The sequence below is a fragment of the Rhinolophus sinicus genome, chromosome 4 (assembly GCF_057876585.1).
Source record: "Rhinolophus sinicus isolate RSI-liver-muscle chromosome 4, RSI-T2T, whole genome shotgun sequence".
NCBI lineage: Eukaryota > Metazoa > Chordata > Mammalia > Chiroptera > Rhinolophidae > Rhinolophus > Rhinolophus sinicus.
Window position 1 is genome coordinate 12,121,276 of NC_142504.1, and position 14,965 is coordinate 12,136,240.

The 14,965-nt window shown below is 36.3% G+C and overlaps 1 protein-coding gene across 5 annotated transcripts in view; it reads right to left on the reverse strand.

Moving 5' to 3' along the window:
• Nucleotides 1-14,965, reverse strand: part of ZNRF2 (zinc and ring finger 2) — a 79,200-nt gene that overhangs the window by 24,811 nt on the left and 39,424 nt on the right. For all 5 annotated transcript variants that reach the window (XM_074340939.2, XM_074340942.2, XM_074340941.2 and 2 more), the window contains exon 2: nt 13,075-13,170. In XM_074340939.2, coding sequence (XP_074197040.1) covers nt 13,075-13,170 — 96 coding nt within the window. The remainder of the gene's footprint in view (nt 1-13,074; nt 13,171-14,965) is intronic.

A 14,965-nucleotide genomic window follows, 5' to 3' on the forward strand; every position in this document is an offset into this window, starting at 1 on the left:
ACCTCTTTGAGCCTCATTTTCTTCAAATAAAATGCATATCATAATACCTGTATCTCACATGGTCTTTAATATTGATAATTAAAAATGCAAGAGCTAATGAATGTGAAAATACTAAAAAGGCTCTAAATAAATGTTAGCTGAATACAAACAAAATTTTACTATAGCATTATTGAAGTAAACCAAAAAACATCAACTCGTGGTATTATAGCATGCAACAATACATATTATGTTATGTCAGAACTATCATCAGATTTATGAACTAGGATGCTATCATTTTGTAAGAATAAATTTGAGGAGTAGAACAATGTGTATGCCCTACGGCTTTTGTGGATTGAGGTTGAAGTGTAATGGTCCTTCCCTTCTGCTTTCTCTCCATCTGTAAGAAAATTAAAGGCTGACTGATAGTGTACCAGGGTCACAAACTCAAATGCCTAACGGGACACAGCTAGAAAACATTCAAGAAGTAGCTTATCTTTCAAAAACTATTTTATAAGGAAAAAGGACAGCACAATTGTGATAATAAATGCCAAGTGATTTTGGCCCCGGTTTTAGGGTTTTAGGGTAATTGTGACAAATTGGGCATTATATATTTAAAGCAGCTGCAAAGCTAGATTTTTAGGTGAATTTCTCATTTTCAAAACATTGCCTCAAAAAGACATTTTTGATACTCTGTAGGCCAAACAAAAAAATATCTGTGAGCCAGATGTAGCCAACACTTTGTAACCTCTGTATTAAAAAAAACAAAACCAGAGTAAATTCTATGAGGGCAGGGAACCTAATAGGTTTTGCTTACTCCAGTGAGTAGCACAGTGTTTTACACACAGTAAGTGCTTGATAAATATTTTTTGAACAGCTAATGATGTAAAAGATGTCAGGAGACTGAAGAGACGCCAAATAACAAATGAACAGCCAAGGGACACAGAAAATACCCCAAAGCTATGGGTATTAACTGTATTAACTTCTTTATCCAAGAGGTTCGTATCAGCCAATCAAGCAGAAAGAACTGACTATATGTCGAGTTTGCCAACAAACACTTACAGGTTGATTCGCATGTATGGATAAAGTATTAAAAGTATGTATGCACAGGAAAGATATTTAACATGTCTGCTCTTGAGATAACAAAGCAAAGTGTGAAACACAAATGCATCTGGAAAAAGCAAGGGGAAAACCAGTAGCTCTGCATGAACAGTCATGTAACATGAACAACTGAGGGTGCCTTCTGGATTCCCTTTCACCCTGCTACTAAATTACTAAAATAACTGGATCCTGGAGACTCTAAATCTTGATTCATCTGAAACCTCATGTAATGGAACCACATGAAAATCAAGAAAGTGCAATTGTGAAATGGTTTTTTTAAAAAATTGTTCTAAGAAGAAGGAAAAGAGACTGACTTGGGAAGAGTTTCTTTCTTTTCAATGGGCCTGCTCAAAGCCTAGCAATCCTTAAGTTGCCCAGATAGGCAGCAGTAGCGGAGAGAATCCCACTGGGACAAGGGGACAAGGGAAGAAGGCTGCTCTGACAGTGCAAGAACGAGAAAGAAGTTCCGTGAGGGGCTGAGGGTAGAACTCTCCCGGCATCCGCGAACAGAACACTATCTTTCCCCAAACAGGGAACTGTCTTTCCTTACACCTTCAAACAAAAAGGCCTTAGCATGTGCCAACCTAATGACCACTGGGCTCACAAAAAATGTCTTGCATTTTATCTTCTTCTATTTGAGAAAGAGGTAACAGTACGATATAAACGTGTTGTGAGATTCTACAACTGCTAACATTATGCAACAGAGAACGGTCATAACCTATTTAAGTATCCACAGCCAGATGAATGAAGGTGAATCAGGCTGAAAAACTGAAACAGACATCTACTATCATGTCACAAAGACTGGAAGGGATGGAGGGAGGGAGGGAGAGAGGGATAACTTTACAAGTAAAAGTTTCTAGAACCAAAAAACATAATTTTTAATTTAATATTTCAGAGAAAGGTAAAAAGAAAGATCACTGCAGAAAACTAAATTAGTAATCTAGAATAAATAACACTTAAGTAACTAAATTAGTAACACCCCCACCCCTGAAATCATGAATGAAAATATAAGACACAGAAGATAAATCCAGGAGCTTTAATATGGAAATTATAGGAATCAGAAAAAGGAACAGAGAAAGAAATCATAATCAAAGAAATACTGGAAGAAAATAATCCCTAAACTGGCTAAACACTTGAGTTTGGTTGAAAGGGCTCAAGAAGTCTCAAGAAAGATTAATTACAGATGGGAGTAGGGTGGAAAAACACTTAAATAGAGGCATCTTGGGGGGAAAAAATTGAATTTCCAACCTTCAAAAATAGGAATCAACCTGTAAGTTTCTAAATAGAAAGAACAAGTAACTTAAAAAAAACAACAAGACCCATGCAGACTTCTCATCTATAATACTGGAAGTTAGAGAACAGGACAATTTTACAGACTTAAAGGGGGAAAAAAATAACTGAAATAAAAATATCCTATATTCAGCCAAGATAATACTCATATGTGAAGACAGACAAAAGCATTTGGGCATCCAATAGCTCATTACGTATACCGTCCAGTAAGGCTTTCTAAGGAATTTATTCATGGAAATGCTTCTAACAAAAGAAAATTAAAATAACAACAAAAATCTCCATGTACAGAAAGAGATAAAAGTATAAAAAACAGCAGTGAGCAAAATACATATATAAGTGAAATTTAAATCTAAGTAGGTAATACTGTGATTGAAACTATAACATAACTATGGGTTTTTTAAACAAAAGCAGTATTCTGCCAGTGCAAACTTAATAACGTAGAATGTAAAGTCTACATTATTTCATATTATCCAGGAGTTGGAGATGGAGTAAAGGGGAGTGGAGGTGAGGGAAGAGAATAAGAATAATATATTAGGGGGAAGAGCACAAATAAAACCTCCAATTTTGATAGAATAAAATAGAAATATATGCTTAAAGATATATATTTAAGTAACCAATAGAGGAATAAACGTTCTCAAATAATATGGAGAAAAGGGAAAGCATATACTCGTGTGTCTCTCTTATATTCATGATTTACAGAACTCAGCGATATACTTGGCTATAAAGAAAACAATCAATTTCAAAAACACAGATATTAAGGGCAGCATTTTCTAACGTCAAGATCAAAATGACTTCTCATTACACATACCCTTCCCTCTAAAAAAATTTATCTTCAAAATTAAGAGGCATTTTTTTCTAGTTAACCTCTGAATCAAAGGGATTAAAAATTGAAATGAGAAATTCTCCAGATACTAACAAAAAGAACAATTCATATTAAAACCTCAGATATAACTAAAAAAGCTCTTAAAAATATTCTATTTCTAAAGTACTTTTATTATCAAAATCAAAAGACTGAAAAGAAATTAAGTAGCTTTATTTAATACTAATAAATTAGTAATTTTATTTACAACTCTATTGCTTCTTTGAAACTGTCACTTAAATATATATCCTTTTAACTATCTGATTCAGAAATAAAAACAAAAATACACAACATTAGAATGAAAAAGGCAATATAACCAAAGATACTAAAATAATTTTAAGGAAATCTCTTATGTAATGCTATGACAATTAATTGGGAAATTTAGAGCAAAAGGATTATTTTCTAGCAAAATACAAATTTGCAAAATTGACTCAGGAAGTGGAAGAACATGAATTCACTAATAATCGCAAAAGTTAAAAAGACAGTCAAAGATCTACCTAAAAAATGGTAGGTGGTTTTATAGTCGAATTCTACTTGATATGAAAAGAACAGTACTTCCTGGGTTATTCATATTATTCCAGAGCAGAGAAAAGATGGAAAGCTTTTCGATTCATTTTACTAGCAGGATCTTTAGCGAGTATAAACTTGGTAGCAATGTTTTAAAAGAGTTACAACCCATGATTAAACAGAGTTAAATCTAACACCATTAGAAATCAACACAGTTCAACTAAAACATTAAAAAATCTATCAACATAATTTATCAACAAATAAAAAGGGAGAAAAAACATTTAATAATTTTTTTTTTTTGCTTTAAGTGAAATAGAAAGAGAAATGACATATTACAATACAGATGATTTACCAAAACAAAGCAAGCATATTAAACAGTGATACACTAAAGCCAGAACAGGCACGCCACGCCCACTGGCACCAGATGAACAAAACAAGCGTAGACACTAGAAGACATTATCTTCATTTGCACACGAGTTATATATTTAGAAAACTCAAGGACTCACATACAACCAATAAGTTTTCTTTATACCAGCAAAACCAGTTTGAAGTTGAAATGGTAAAAATAAATGCGATTCATAACAGTAACAAAACTATAAAATACCACACATAAACTTCAAAACAAATGTAGAGACAAACCATGTTCCTTGATAGGTAAACTGAAAATCTTAAAAAAAACAGCACTGAGCAAAAGACAGTATACACCTTTCTTAGAGATGTAAACACATGAAGTCCAGTTGGGTCTTATGTTAAGGAATAATCAACTACATATTCCCTCTCAAGTTAGAGAGAAGACTCCACAAAAGGAACCCTCACTATGAGAATTCCACCATATAAAACCTAACCAATTTAACTCACCATTTCCCTCTAAAACCTGGGGAAGAGAAAATTATCAAGTCTTTTGTTGCTGAGGCCAATAAACTAGCTCTCATCACCCTAAATCCCTTTCATCCACTACAGTAACGTTGATAATAAACTAAGATTATGCATTTCAAATTATACATGTGCCACATATAGTAGTGTGTTTTTAGTGTATCCTGGGGGTATTGAAAATCAGAGCACACATAGGGCACGTTAGAAAATTTTGGAAGGAAATTATTTTACATCACAACAAATGGGAATGTAAACATTTTAAAAAAAAAGGAAGAAATGAATGGTTTGCTCCTAAGGATTAAGTCTCCAGGTTAAACTTTTATTCTTCTGTCTGATTTACTGACTGACTGATACACTCAGGTCTCTTTACTTTATACTTTGGGTTGTAACCCAGTACCGTGCGACAGTAATTCTGTCGCTCACATTGCTCCCTGGGAGCCCTTTCAGGTTGACTCCGGTGTCCCCCTGACATAGACTCATCTTCTTCGTTTCTGAGCAGCACCTCCTGACTTTCAGACAATACAAGGCCTCCGGGCTCTTCTCTATTGTCTCTGCTCCAGCCCTAGAAGCCGTCATTTCTCCAAGGAGCCCTGGTTCTCTCTCATGGAGAATGGTATTTGGAAACCAAAGATCTGGGTGTCTCTCATACTAAAACAGCATTACAAGGGAAGACTTTGAAATTGAGGAGTACAGTTTAGAGGAATTAAGATAAAAGAGACCCAAGTAACAACAATCTAGGAGGTGCTGAGGGTCAAGAAGCCTGCAGACTCCAAAATCAGTCTAGTGGTGAATAGAAGAAACCAAGCAAGTTATAAATACTACAAATATTCAGATGGCAAAGGAGAGGGACTGTCTAGAATATTTTTCTTTATTACGTTTAATCTTATATTACCTTATACACTATTAAAATGTTAAGAGTTAAATCCAACTCCCCAAAAGGCAGAGAGCTACTGTGTTCCTGTTGCTACTCTGAAACCAAACCACTCCGTGGCTGGGAAGATACTTCCCAAAGCCACGTCTGAGGCAAATCCAGGGCAGTGTTTTGAATTATCAGGGCCCAGATGACTTGAAGTGTGTGTGTGTGTGTGTGGGGGGGGGGGGAACATTTAAAAAAATGGTTCATTGAAAAAATAGTCACAAGCCATTTCTTTAATAATCCTCTCTAAAGCCTTTCTTGAACTCAACAAAATGGTCAATGACCCTCTGTAAAAACCCTTACTCCTCTCCTTTGGAAAAATTCTTTTAAAAAGAAGAATCACATTTCCTAATTTTTCACACTTGAGAGACCACCGTCCAGGCCTGCGCAGAGCAGCCAGGTCCTCTCACCCGCGTCACGCTCCCCACGCTCGATTGAGTCACTCCACTGCCAACCCTCAAGCCACCTGGGACTCCTCCTTCCCCATTTCCAGCCAAACTAAACCAGCGCCTCCTTTATAAGCCCCTCGAAGGTATCTGTCTCTTTCTCCCCACAACACATCATGTAACCACTTCCCACATCAAGTTCCATACTATTCTCCAAACTGGTCCTTAAAGAAATTCTTTGCCTTACAAACCTTTTTGCATATGGATGCAAGATTAATCTTCCAAGTTCCAAATAATTTATTTTAAAAACCCTTCATTATAAAAGCCCTAATTTACCTTCTCACCTTCAATTCTCTTTTATCATTCTCCCTTGCCCCAAGCTATACCTGCCTAGTTGTTATTTCTAAACACACTCTCTATTTCTCTCCAAATCTTACTACTCCTTTCAAGGTCTAGATGAAGTGTCTAAATAGACTAATTTATCTTTTACTATGTACATATGAAACGTTTTGTGAAAGGGCAAAACTGTTGACAGATGTGGGCTGAGTCCTAGCTTTGCTTACATAGAGGAAACATAAAATGAGGTAAACTTGGAAATGCACTTTATAAATATCAGTATTAGAATTCCTTTAAAGTGAGAGTTTGTCAGTTTCATATCTTAGCCAAAATAAGAACTGTGACTGGGGAAAAATGCTTTTTCCTCTGAGGGCAGAGGTTCACGTGGATTTTTTTTGCACTCCGAGTCTTTTTAAGGTCTGTTTTATTTCTTTTTCTGATTTATTAAAACCAAGAAAGCTTACTTTGAATGTTGGAATGAAAAGAAAAAACTATTGAAAGCGATACAAGGATAAGGAGAACACAAGAAAAGTCAAAGCTTATTATAAAGAGCTATGAAATGATGAGACAAATAACAATCAGTAAAGAAAAAAGATGTCATGTTCCTTCTCAAATTTCATTAACGCTATCAGAAATGCAATCTGAAACCTACTTCATGCTTTAGAGATCAGATCTGTCTTCCTTCTCGCTAAGCTATATATTTTTATTTCAATTTCTATTCTATGTATCTTCTTATAATCAGCCACAGGAAAAAATGGACCTCAAGATAAAATTTATCTACGTACAGTAATCTTTTTACAGTATGTCTATTTCTATACAGAATATGAAAGGATCTGTATTTTTGTAAAGATTAAGCAAGCTGCCTGTCATCAAATTTAGACTCCAGATTTCACCTGCATAGGTAGGTCACCATGTTACTTATTTTAAAAAGTAAGAAAATACTCTTTCATAAATTGCACCTTTAAATCGTCACATCATGAGAGCACTTTGTTTTCTAATTATCCTCTCACCTCCCATCTATAATATTATAGAAACTATCATTGCCACGTAAGATTTTTAGATATTTAATTTGAAGTTAAATTATGGGCTTTTAGAATAAAATATCAAAAATATTTTAGACTTATTCACATGTTAAATATGGCACCTACTATATGTTTACCTCTCCAAGTCAGAGGTGAAATTTCTTAGCAATATCAACAGGTTTTGTTATTTAGCGCTCACCACCTACAAAGAACTACGTATGATTTGTCATTCGATTCTTACAATAACTCTATGGAGATAGGTACTACTTCTAGTCCTAAATTTACACAAAAGAAAACCAAGATTACACAGCCGTTAAGAGACAAAACAGGGATCTGAACTCAGCAAACTGATTCAAAGTTTGTACTTTGTACAACGTACTGTTGTTCTTCATAAAGTTTTAAATGCAAGTTGGTGTTTTTGAGCAGCTCTATGTTAACGAAGGGCAGTAAAATTGATTTCAGCGCCATATAAAAGAGGTGTACAATTCTGGTAACTGGATAAGAATGTAACTATGGTAAAGTTTTTTGTATGATCATTTCTGATCCATTACCTTTACAAAGTAAATACATACTATATTTTACTTATTTCCTGTTCATCCTTTCATGATTTTAATGATTTCAAAATAAACACATTTGGGCCGGCCCGGTGGCTCAGGTGGTTGGAGCGCTGTGCTCCTAACTCCGAAGGCTGCTGGTTCGATTCCCACATGGGCCAGTGGGCTCTCAAACCACAAAGTTGCCAGTTCAATTCCTCGAGTCCCGCAAGGGATGGTGGGCAGCGCCCCCTGCAACTAACAATGGCAACTAGACCTGGAGCTGAGCTGCGCCCTCCACAACTAAGATTGAAAGGACAACAACTTGACTTGGAAAAAAGGCCTGGAAGTACACACTGTTCCCCAATAAAGTCCTGTTCCCCTTTCCCAATAAAAATCTTTAATAAATAAATAAATAAATAAATAAATAAATAAACAAACACATTTATAGTTTTAAAGTTCTTGGGGTGGTAATTCTAATCACGTCTGCTGACTCTCATTCCTCATATATTTTTAATTTTTCATCACAAGTTCACTTTTAAATAGAAGGTGACTGTATTTTCCTATAGGAATCCCATGTGCGTTTTAGAACAGTTTTGCTTTTGTTTTGCTAACCTCTTCTGCGATATCACCTACTTTGAAATTTCTATAACATAGTATAAGGGATTTTGACACTTTCCACTGCATTTAATTTCACCACAAGGCCTCAGGGTCGATTTATGGTACAAAAAACAACTTCACTTCAATGCCATCACATAATGTATCTCTATGAGGTCATTTAAAACTACAATCAGGAATCACACTTAAGTTAAAACTCAATCACACAAATCATCAATGCGAATAAATGAACAAGGACATCAAATCAGACTAACAGAAATCTTCCAGAGAAGGCCACGTTCACAGAATCTCAGGCAATAACTACCTCCTTACTTAAAATTCTGTTTGGTAGTTGTTGGCAACTTTTTTTTTTTTTTTTAACCTCAATTATAAGAGATATGCCCATTCGGAAAGCATCCTGAATTCAGAAAGATTAAAAGGTGGGAGCAAAATCTTAAAACCAAGAAAATGTATTATGGAAGGCAGAAAGCAAGTTTATAACTTCAAATGAGACCCACAACTGGCTGAAAAGCCAAACAGTATCTATACAGGGAAAAAATATGTTCTTCCCTGCAAACACACTACCTGGAAAGCCCGGACATCAGAAGGCCGCATGTGCACACTGGAATCAAGTGCTGACTGCCTGCTGAAATCTATCTTCAGTGTTTGAGTGAATATGATATTCTCCTGCAGACAGCACACAAGTTGGGATCCTTTTCCTCACTTTCATTACAGAACAAGTTGCCTTCCGACTGACACTATTTCTTCAAATGTGTTTACTTTAGCAGAGTAAGTCACATCTTACTCTGCCCACAATTCTTTCTGACTTTGCAAAGGCTCTGCTTTTACTCACCACTGGAGTTTACAATAAACTCTCAGAAGATCCACTTATTTCAAGTTACACCTCCTCCAGATAACTGCAGACACGAATAGTACCAGCTACAAATCAAACCAAGGTCTCTCAAATACAAATCCGCCTGTCCTTCATCACAGGAGTCTAAACTAAACGCTGAGCTTCATAGGATACAAAACATGCTGTGACCCAGGGAAGTTTAAAGACCAATAAAACCAAGACTAAGAATTTGCTAACAATCATTTTATTTCATTTTTTGGTTCTGAAACATTTAGAAGATGAGGAACAAGGAAATGAAGAGACTCTAAGCTCATAAAATTTATATTAGGTTCACAGACTACACAACGAATTACTAGGTCCATAAACTAACAATGAAGCACATGAAAGAGGGGAAGTATATAAAGTAGGCCGTCCCTGACGTAGGGCAATCTGAACACTCATTGTGGCATTGTGAGTTTCCTTTCATCCTGCCCAAACACCACCTGCAACAGATAACGCCTCACATCATTCTGAATCATTTCCCACCACCATCACCTGGCCTCCTCCCTGATCCTCTGCTGAGCCCGCTGCCTGACCCCTGACAGCTTCCACCTGGCCAGTTAATTTTCTTCAGTTTCTAGGACTTGGGTACATGGATATATTACATATTTTTTTTAAAAAAGAAAAATAAAAAAGTTGTCATGTCTGGAAACCAACCCAACATTTATAATACCATCTCTGTGACATGAATTTGAAACTCCAAATCACCAACTTATATTCAAATCTCTGGAGTTCATCCTATTCTGGAATTTGACTGTAAATAGATCCAGATTGAAAAACAAGTCCAACTATTCTTGCTGACTATGAAATGTTTATAGACAGTTAAATTAATATACATTTAACAAAATTCCAAATTTCAGATTCACTTTAGAAAAGGCTGCAAAAAGCATAAATTAATAAGCCCTGTGCTGAATAAAATTCTCTTGATTGAGTTGTTAAAAAAGAGGCAACAGGCTGAAAATGGAGTCACTTGTGTTAAGCCCCAAGTCAGCAAACCAAGACTTAATACCCAACCTAAATGCAGTTTCAGCCTCTCCCGGGATGTAACCTTTTACCAGTCAGTGTGGAATTATCCGGTTAACACTAGTGAAATGATCTGCCAGACAGACCCTGCCTTCCCCTAAAGGAAGGTGACCAGCCTGGAACTGCTGGCTCTTTATTAACGACTTCCTTGTCTAGTCCCCTGCTGCCTATAAAAGCCTTCCCGTCTGCACAGCCCTTCCCAGCTCCTTTCTATCTGCTAGATGGGCTGGTGCCCGACTCCCGAACTCACTGAACAAAGCCAATTAGATCTTCAGATTTATTCAGTTCAATTTTTTTTTCTCAAACATATTATTAACACAATTTAGAGGCCCAATCTCTCTGATGCAAATCTCTCTGTGAAATCAACTTCTAGGAATTCAAATGTGAGGACTCCAGGTGACTAAAGATTGTTTCAGAGATCCTCTTACCTTGTCTGAAACGTTATAATAACCCTAGATGCCTTACCTAGGCATTAAAGAGGCCAGTTTTCACAGACTCAACACGTGATAGATGATATTTGGGGGTGAAGGATAGCAGAATATGTAACCTAAGATATGCCTCTTTGGCATAAGGATTTGGCATAAAATAATAAAGATTATTTTAAGATGACTGAGAAAGAAAAGACACAGGAGAGGCTCTGAAAACAGAGTAGGAGTTACCCTTCTGTAAGGGAAATTTACACTTATAAAGGAAATCTTCGTATATGAGCATGTCTCCCCCTCTGTACCAGTCGGAGAAGGACGACTCTAAAGCACAAGAAAGTATTTCAAGAGGATCTTACTCAGTGAAAAAGGCACCAACTTAAATCAGCATAACAAACCCCTTGTTTACTGTGATTCCCCTGGCAACCTCCCACAACTGGCCTCCCCACCTTCCATCCCCACCCTCATTTTCTTTGTCTTTAGGTGAAGATGATATTAAACCCACATTCTAAACCACCTCAGAGATTTGCTTATTTTTCCCTGGGTAGCTCTCATGTACGCAGCAGGTATACATGTTAATAAACTTTTGCTTGTTTTTCTTTTGTTAATCTGTCTTTTCTCACAGGGGTCTTAGCCCAAAATTCAAAAAGGTAGAAGGATTATTTTTCCTCCCCTATAGAGTGGTGTCAGAATTCCCATCAACATGTAAAGGGGAAGCACAGGACTGACATGTCGCCTCTCTAACCTAAATCCGCCAATCAAAGGTCCTCCTCCTTTCCCCTGCAGTTGGTCCTGTCCAAGTTTTAAAAGTTCAAGGACTATATATAATGTTTATGAGGAAGCTGTTTTTGCTTCTTGTGAATATTTAGAGAAAGTTAATATACACTTAAATTAAAAATTATGTATCTACCTACCTTAAAGTAGGTAGCCACTCTTAAAAATGACTGCAACTTTACTTTTTGCATTAAGTTTACTAACTTCTGAGTTAGAATACTGTCAAGTATTTAAACCCTGAATCCTTGGTTTACAGTATCCCCAAGCAGAAGGTACATATTGGATCTTTAAGATACTAAGTAAGTGATTTAGTAGAAAACTTTAATGACTTGAGCACAGTTAAATCAGGAAATAAAAATCTGCCAAATATCAACACACAGAAAGACTATATTCTGTACATTCAGCATGCAAAATATTACATGGTCAAAGGAGATACATTTCTGCTTTTAAAATTCAAGGCCAGAGTATTAAGATGTAAGGATATTTATTTTAAAGACACCTGTGTAAACATAATAATTATGGGGGGGTGATGATAAGATAATGGAATATACGTATATGAAACAAGCCCAATCATTTTTACCTCCAGTTTTGAACCTGAATTTGAACGCTTTTTATTACTTAAGTAACTGAATTCCAACTAGATTATGTAAAGTAGCCAGTTCAAGTTCATAATGCAAAAAAGGTTTGGCTATAATCAACAGGTATAGTCAGCAAGTCCATTTACTAAAAGCCACTTTTATTTATTCACTGGAAAACATGCTCTACTGTCACTAATTTGTATACATAGTGTGGGTGAAGCACACTGTCTGTCTTATTAGACAGATTCCTAAATCAATTTGCAAAAAAAGCTACTCAAAGTAACATATTCGTTTCAGTGTAAATTCTCCCTCTCCCAACGTTTTTTTTTCTTTCTTAAATCTGAGGAGCAACCTCAGATTGTTAACTAAATGCTTGGAATTAAACTTTTGGATGATCCTAGGCTTGCAGGATCCATCTCTGTTTTATTCATTGTTATATCCCAAATTCCTAACCCTGTACCTCATACCTGAGAGGTACTCACGACACTTGTTGCCTGAAGTCAGTCTTCCAATCGGCTTCATTGTTCACTGGTACTCTTCCTACTTACTCTATTTCAAACTAAATTTTACATTTGAAAAATCTGAAATTTCTCATAGGCTTTTGAAGTCTGTCTTTTTATTTATGAAATTTTGAAAACAAAAAAAAATTTTTAATTTTTTTCCTTTATTTTATTCTATTTATTTAAAGTCAGGAATGAACTATTTCTTTTTTTTTTTTTTTTCAAAACAGATTTTTCAAATGTATTTCAAAATGTACCAAAACATCCTTGAAAATCTCTCCTAGGGTTTTGAATATCTAGAGATTGTGGTCAGGAAATAATGGCACAGCCAAAGCACCAGACCTAACTACAATACCAGTTGGCCTCTAGGGCTCAGAGATGGTCCTTCCTTGCCTTTTAAATTTTACCTGAAACATGAAATTCATAACATCTAAGGGTTTGATGTTTAAAATAGTATTTGAAAATAGTATTTGAAAGCATCGGACTTACCATTATAGGTTATTCTTGGCTTTGTTAAACACATCACAAGATGCAAATCCATTTCATCGGAGGGTACAAATTTTGAGCATACAGGGCACTTAAATCCTAAAAAGTAAAAGAAAATCATGTTACTTAACTATTCTGAATATCCAACTATATATATTTTTAAAGCATTGAAGACAAAAAGCATTTCAAACTTCACTATTATACTTACAATAATATACTACTTATGTGCAACTTACAGTTGCGGGAGAGTTTGTGACTGGGACATCTGACAAATCAGTTTGTGAGGATCATCCCATTGCAAATAAAACAAGTTCAGATGAGGAAAATGTGGTGCACTACAAAACTCCCATGTCTTTTTCTAATATATGGGTCCAATCATTCTCGTTTCTAATTTTTCACATTCACCTGAACTTACGATTTTGTTATAACAGCTTTGTATTCTGACCATCGTTGTGGAAATGACCTTCCCCGGCTCAGTATTCTACAATTTGAGTTTTATAGCTGGACAATACAATACCTTAGAAACTATTCTACTCCACTGACATTTTAAACATGTATCTGATGAAGAAAGTGAAGCCTTTCAGCACAGCAAAATCAAGTTCAGAATCTAAGACACATGACTTCTAGTGAAGTGGTCATTAGGCCACATCATGCTTCTAAAGGCACAATGCAAATAGAAAAAACATCATAAAACAGGGCAGATTTCTCCATTTTTGACACTTAAATACTAGCTAGTTTCCTATAATATTCAACCTGCTATAAGTCTTTGCTAAAGTACTCTATTAAACATAAACTGGTACACTGAAGGGGAGAATATGTTATGTATTCAGCTCTATCCTGCCGCTCACTTACCGAGGGGACTGTCCATCCATGGGTCCTTGTTGTCTCCCTGTCACTCTGCAGCTCCCTCCCGGGACATCCCTAAGCTGCTTGCTTAACCCCTGATCCAAGAAAGCCAATTTATAGTTTGGCTAGGAACAACAATCCGAAGCAGCACACAAAGATGGTCTGAGCCAATCCGTGTTTCTTAGAAATGCGACTAAAAAACAGCAGGCGAGTACACTGGTCAGCCAGAAAGCGCTGAAGCAGAAAGTCAACATGTAGGTAAGATAGGCTGCAGTATCCATCCTGGCTCATTTGTAAGCCAGACTTAGAGGAGAACAGAAACTATCAGCAAACAGAGGGAAAGGGTTCACATGGAGCTCTTGAAGCAGAAGTGCAGAGAGCAGAAGTGCCACGAGACGACAGCTAATAAGAAGGGTGGTGAAAGAAACCAGCCTCTAAAGTGGCCTCAGCTTCTGGCAGCTCTCTACAGCCAGTACACACGTGTTCGTACAGACACTCGCCTCCCTTTGTTGTGACATGAAACTCACAGGAAACAAATGAGTCACAGTAGAAAACCTCAGGCAAAACTTTATACAAATTAGGAAAGGGTTTTGGCAGGGGTACTTAATCCAGGTATTTAACTTGCTAAATGAAACATATGATTCTGAACACTGTTTTTCACACTGTATTAAATGCATTTTTAAAAACTAAAATTTCAGGTGGTTCTTTGTATATACTGTTTTCTCTCCTTAGGCTTTACTTTATCTCTACATTAAGATATAATTACTCATCCCAGACTGGCAAAAACTGAAAAGTTTCACAATGCATTGGTGGTGAGGCTGTCAGGAAACAGGTACTTTCATACGCTGCTAGTGAGAGTGCAAAACTGGACAACTTCACAGAGAGTAATTTGACAGTATCTAACTAGATTATATATGTATTTATCTTAGCAATACCTTTACTAGGATCTCACCCTGAAGGTAGGTCCCAGATAATACCAAAAGACATATGCACAGATCGAGGATTCTGGGAAGATGGCAGAGTAGAAAGCCCTGGAGAAATCTGTCTC